At 40.3% G+C, this 6,598-nt stretch overlaps 1 protein-coding gene across 2 annotated transcripts; it reads left to right on the top strand.

The window, feature by feature from the left end:
- The first annotated feature begins 1,106 nt into the window (after positions 1 to 1,106).
- LOC144542977 (uncharacterized) lies at positions 1,107 to 4,761 on the top strand. Of its 2 annotated transcripts, none has more exons than XM_078290841.1 (3): positions 1,107 to 1,390; positions 1,841 to 2,026; positions 2,596 to 4,761. In XM_078290841.1, the coding sequence occupies exons 1-3, from the start codon at positions 1,222 to 1,224 to the stop codon at positions 3,903 to 3,905; spliced, it is 1,665 nt and encodes a 554-aa protein (XP_078146967.1). In that variant the 5' UTR covers positions 1,107 to 1,221; the 3' UTR covers positions 3,906 to 4,761. The 2 variants fall into 2 exon arrangements, with proteins under 2 accessions (XP_078146967.1, XP_078146968.1); XM_078290842.1 differs by having other exon boundaries at positions 1,205 to 1,390; positions 1,858 to 2,026.
- Positions 4,762 to 6,598: the final 1,837 nt, after the last annotated feature.

Here is a 6,598-nt window from a genome sequence, read left to right as displayed (position 1 = left end):
CCAGCTCTGTATTTCAAGTTAATCCTTTACCACATACCCTGAAATTATCAATCTTCATTTCCAAGTCCTTGAGTGGCAGGTAAAATAAATTAATTACTGCTTTACCGCAGACATTGCAACTAATTCTCCTCTATGGGAGTTTATGAGAGCTAATGGGAGTTATCAGACAGCTATTATGGTATATTAGTAGTAATAGTTTACAGACACTGTAATGGTGCAGCCTGCTTCCTGTGTGGATGTTCATGATTATGTAAACCTCTGTTTTGGCTTAAGTCTTCACCGCAGATGCTGCAATTTGCTGTTCTGACTGTGTGTGTTTTCATGTGCTATAGCAGATTTTCACTGTGACAGAATTATTTACCACAGACACACAGTTTCCTCTATGATTTTTCATATCATTTGATGAAACTGACGAGCTGATAAAAATTACTCTTCCTTTTTACACCCTGTGCCCTCTGTCTCTTTAGCTGCCACCATCTTTCCGATTACAATACAGTTTTATTATTTTCAGCGGACTCTTCTCTCTTCTCAGTCCCACATGCAGAGCTAACGAGAGATCAGATCAATCATCTGTTCCACTGAGGTATGAGGTAGATGGCCTGCCTCTCTCGTCTCCACTGTATGGACAAGCTGGATATCTGAAAAGTTCGTTTATCTGCTTCCTTCAGCCCTTCAAGCTGCTCTCCCTCCTGACTGCTCCAGAGTTCCTGTTCCTCTGTGAGAGTTCTGGGTTAGTGCTTAAAATTAAGGTTTACAATTAAGATTTTTCTTCTTTTTTTTTTAGCTTCACACCAGACTGTAAAATCAGTTTGCGGGTCACAAGAGGAAATCCTTTTGAGAATGAGTCTACAGAGAAAAGTTTGAGACCTATGGATCTACATCGTTTGAGAACTTACAAAAACAATCCTTTTCGCAGTTTCAAGGTGAAGTTTTTTCCCCATCCAGAATCATTGCAGCTAAACATTTATCTACAAGTCAAAGGGCAGAATTTGAACCTGTGTATGAAAATTAACCTGCAATAATACTCCAGACCAGCAGGTGGCGCCAGAGAGCGGGAGGAATGAAATAGGAAGTAAACAATAGTCTGCGTCATTACAAGATGGCGACTTCTTAATTTTTTTGTTAATATAGCTGTATATTTATTTATTTTTTTACAATTTCAACAGCTATATCACGTTAACAGTTGAACATCGGACAACAGTGGTTTTACGTTAAAAAAAAATGAAGATTCAGATTTTAAGGGAGTTTATAAATGAACGGCTAACCGCAGCTGCAGAAGAAATCTTCGGGATTGTGGAAAAAACAATAGCAGAATATGAGGAAGCTTTCCGTTCAAAGCTGAATGAGCACAAGTCTATCGTCCTTAAGCCAAGGACAGGAAAAGAAACAGGTATGTGGGTGGTATTTATTGGTATTTTTGGTATCATATATATATAACATATATATAATATCAACTTTCTTTTAATTGTAACGGGAACTTCGTAGAGAACAGGTGACCAAACGGCACGAGCCTTAGTACAAACGATAAAGGTACCAATCTACCTCCGACACAAAAAGTAACATTTTGACTTGAGTGTTATTTCAAGAGTAGACAGGACTTATTTAATGTATTACAAAGTTGTGAAAGGTTTGTTTACGCTCATACTGCCAGTAACAAGTCCACAAGAGAAAGAGAAAGTTGGAAAAAGGCGCCTTGATCAAAACAGAACCTCAGATTTGCACTTGAATTACAAGGGATTGATTTGTCAGGTGTGAATTGATTTGTGACTTTTATTGCCATATAGGCGCAGGGTCTCTTTAGTGGACAAATGACAGGTTCTTATCATTTTCATTGTTGTAGAAATGTCCCTTGTACAGCTGCGGAGAACACATGTGAGCAAGCGACTGGCTGCAGCTGCCGAGGAGATACTTGGGTTTGTAGAGGAAACAGTGGCAGAGTACCAGGAGGAAACTGACCGGGCTAAAGAGAAAGAGACTGAACACAGAAACAAACTGCTGGAACAGGAGAAACCATTCAAGAGGGCGGGTATGTGAATCATTCCTCCCAATGGTACTGTTGGCCCAAACCCATGAACTGATGTAGATGCAGTACCTCTGTGGCAGGAATGGGTTTAAATATTATTTCTTTGTTTGTGTTTGTTCTTGTTTGTCTGTTCTGAAGACATCATACTCTGATCTAATTTCATTTTACAAAGAGGAAATCATGCTGGAAAGTTGTCATTTTTTCATTCAAATAAACATAAACCTCCAGAACTGAATACTATCCATTCATTCCATCAGTGAAGTATGTCGGCTTACTAGTCTCGCAAGGTTTTGGGTCCACCACTTGTCCTTCACAGTACACTTCTTTTTCTTTTGCATGGTTGAGCAAAAGTACGGGAGAGTGCTTCACCTCAAGTGAGTTTTCAGCACTGTCATACAACACTGTCAGCAACAGTGTGAGCTGAAACTAGCACTTCTAGTCTCTCTTTGCTGCATTAGTTTTTTCCCAATAGTGCTTTTCCACCCGTTTTTTCCTGTTTTTATTTATTGATTGGTTTATTATTTTTTGTGGACCTGATCACACCTCTGTTTTCCCCCTCCCCCTCTCCGCAGACCCCCAGCAGCTCAGTAAGTGTGTCTGTGAACGAAGGCTTCCCCCTGCAGAGGACAGGAGCCAGGTGGACCCGCTGCAGCTTAAAGAGGAGCAGGAGGAAGTCCACATCAACCAAAACAACATCATGAAGGTCACGGTCCCTCCGATGTCGGTGGAGTTTGTCCACAATCGAGACAGAGCTCATTCCTCACGTTTTCGCCGAACCCAAGATGGACAAAACAGAGAGGCAGACCTTCAAACAGGCGGCTCAGCCGAACGGAGGGAAAGTGAACTGAATGGAGAGAGCTGCGGTGTATCAGAAGCAGCCAGTGACTGCCAGGACAACAATTCAGACTGTTCTGAACTGGAGAATGAAGACAGGAATGGGGGTTGGAGGGAGGGTGGAGAACATATTTTAAGTCTAACAACACAAATATTGAAAAAGCAAATATTTGGTATCAGCTCTAAGTGTAAGAAATCTACAGAGCCGTCCCATCCCAAATCTGTTCACTTAAGTCGCGGCGTTTCTTATTGTTGCAAACTGTGTGGAAAGTCATTTTCCTATAAGGGTTTTTTGATCAATCATATACAAAAACATGAAGCAGATGCCACTATTTGTGGTGTATGTGGTAAATGTTTGGAGCCTGACATGAACCTGATGTCTCACCTTCAAACCCATGCACAGGAAACAGAGGTCTGCCATATTTGTGGAAAGCAGTTCGGTACAATTAACGCTCTGGAGAAGCACATAGGCGCTCACACCGGAGACATGCCGTATAAGTGCCTGGTGTGCGAGAAAGGGTTCGACCACAGCGGGCATCTGAAAACTCACATGAGGACCCACACCGGGGAGAAACCGTTCGTCTGTAACACGTGCGGCAAAGCCTACACTCAGAACGGCAACCTGATGGCGCACATGAGAGCACACACGGGAGAAAAACCCTACGCCTGCAGCTTCTGCGACAAGGCGTTCCACCGCAACGGACTCCTGCAAACCCACATGAGGATTCACACGGGAGACAGGCCGTACGTCTGTGCCGTCTGCGGCAAAGGCTTCAGCGACAACAGGAACTTGAAGAGGCACAGCATGGCCCACACAGGAGAGCAGCCGTACAGCTGCGGCCTGTGTGGGAAAGGATTCAAGCAGAATCAGCACCTGAAGTATCACATGGCAAACCACACGGGAGAGAAGCCCTTTAAATGTGAGGTTTGCGCTAAAGGCTTCGTCCTCGAGAACGACCTGCGGCGTCACGTTAAGACTCATTCAGAGAAGAGACGCGAGATGAAAAGTGGAGACGTGGAAAAGGATTCAGCTGGTCTGGAATCCTGAGAAATCATAAAACACTGGTTTCTGCAAACATATATATATTTTTTATTTGATTGATCTTGCCTTACACAATGTAACCCCAAGCTGAAACCACTCAAAGTAAATTAATTTCATAATAAACCCACATTATAAGCTGGAAAATGTACACAGTTTTACAGTAATTCAATGTGAATATCTTATGATATTAATCATACCTAATACAGTAAAGGCCTCACTTCACTAGTACAGCAAAAAAATGTATTTTCTGCATTAGGAATTGTGCGAATTGTTTATTTATTGTATAGAATGAATGTGTGTACCTCCATCCATTTCAAGATTTTCAATCTCATGAGTTGCAGGAGTCATAAATGCTGTATTTCTATAACATATTTAGATCCACCCATGCTGTAAGATCTGCTCTACCCCATCTATGCCTCTGTTAGTTTCATGTGGACCCTGACTCACAGCCTTAATGTTAGGCCTATATAGTTAAAAGTGAGAGAGGAAGAGATTTGATATGACAACTGGAAATTGTCTTGCTAATTAGAGGTAACCTGCTTTTGAAAACACAAATGTCTGACTGGATGCTAAAGATACTTAAGCTCTTTAGAACAACTCTCTGTGCCTTATTCTGGAGTTGCTGGAGGTAAAATGTAGTCCAAATGAAAAGAAAACTTCAGCACACTAAGAACAATGCTGTTTTCATATTATTTATTATCAGTTAAATGGCATTGATCTCAGTGTGGGGAAGTTGTTTCTTTTCATCTTACAAATAAAAGCTTAAAAGATTGAAATTGCTGAATTCATTTGACACAAAATTGCATACACACAATGGTGATAGCAACAAATGGTGTACTTGCCAGAAAAGATTAAAGGACACAAAAAAAGTGATAAATGATATAACAATCCGATATTATCCTAAAAACCAAACTATTTCTGTGTGTAACCATGTTCCTTGCCCTGTGACAATATAGTTATCACATGTATAATTTCTAACCCATTAGTATGCTTTATCTCTGCAACTTACATTTTTACTAGCAGACGCAGCCTGGTCTTGGGCAGAGGTTGAAGCACTGGCACTCTACTTGTTTTTGTCCTTTGAATCCGAAATGTAAAGAAATAAGCAAAGTTAGATAAGGCACACAAAGACTACAGTGTTTTGACAAGATTTACTGACTTAACTACAAAGGCTTTTACCTTTGATTTGCCAAAGAGGTTTTCAAGGCCACAGACTATTAAACTTAAAGCTTTTCTTTTCCTCTCAGGTTTGGTGGATTGTGCACTTGGGAATGGGGCAGTAGCATGCATTTGAACACGCTTTAAATCCCAAGGGCTGGACTCACTTTCTCAGTGACAGATCCTCTTGATAGGGCGTGTCTGTCAAGTGGTTGCTTGTCAGTTATACACCAGTAGAAAAGAGTACAGTGATTCTACAAATTAAAAAACAAAAAACACAATGTTACTCATATAGAACTAAGACAATATGGTTGCAGCGTATGCAACCAAAGCATTTAGTCAAAAAGGACATATGGGGCCCAAACAGCAAATAAACCATATAGTTGATGTGTGTGTGGGAAAGCCTTCAGTTTAAACTTAACACTGACCCGACAAATGAGCTCACACGCACAAGAGAAACCGTACAGCTGCAGTGTCTGTTACAAAGTGCTCAGTGAGACGAGATGTGAGCCAGTGACAACCCACACAGAATAGAAAACAGTTGCAATGTAAGGCTTTCAAGTATAAGAGGACCATGAATATTCACAAGGACACATACAGGATACAGCTCTATCAGTGTGTCTGTGAACATTGAATACACCTGAGTGGACATTTGAAAAACAAATATTAAATGTTTTTTAAAAGCAAGCACAGCAGCAGTCACACTTTGCAGTGACACTTGGGGTCTTGGCTGCACATTGTAGTCTACATAGCTTCATTAGTGTCAATAACAATATTTACAGTTAATTGTTAGCATAGAACCATTATTTTTCAGTCATTTACAACCATTGTATCAATGATCACCATTTTTTTCAAATCCTGGGAACAAAAGGTTTTGCAAATATATATTTTGCAGTGACAGAGCTGAGTAGAGAGTGTTCACTGCTCAACACTCGTCACACTCGTATATCTTTTTTGTTACAAGTTCAAGTTCAAGTACAAGCTTGAGGCAAGGCCTTTGTGACAAGAAGAATTGTGTAGCTGGATGGCATTCGGCATTAAAGAGCGCTCAAACTGTTCCTTGGTTCACTCTATCTGTAGCTGTATCAGCTCATCATACAGAGGATGGGAGGCATTGCCAAAGATGGAGTTCAGTCTGGACCTTTTTATAAATACAAATTAGCACAGAGTAGGAAGGCAGCCTTGAGCAAGTCTCTTTGTGTATTTGGCAATCCTATAAATATAGCATCTTGATGAGCCTATATGTCTGAATAGCCTGTATGCTATGCTGTGAGGACATTTTGTAAAAAGAATATTTTTAACATTATTATTTAATGCATTAATTATTAATTAATGTATCCATATTTATTTACATGTATGTTTCATTTACTATAGATGCCTTCTTAAATATATACTTTATTCTCAGTTTGGTACTGTGTTGTAAAAAACAACCCTCAAATTATGTTCATCTTGGGTTTTATTTTGAAGCTTTTGACCGGAAATCATATTTTCTAATTGTGTCAGGCTTGACACTGACAGGTACATTGCTAGCTAGCTAGATA

The sequence above is a fragment of the Centroberyx gerrardi genome, chromosome 20 (genome assembly GCF_048128805.1).
Source record: "Centroberyx gerrardi isolate f3 chromosome 20, fCenGer3.hap1.cur.20231027, whole genome shotgun sequence".
NCBI classification, from domain to species: Eukaryota; Metazoa; Chordata; class Actinopteri; order Beryciformes; family Berycidae; genus Centroberyx; species Centroberyx gerrardi.
This window is presented reverse-complemented; position numbering and strand designations above follow the sequence as displayed.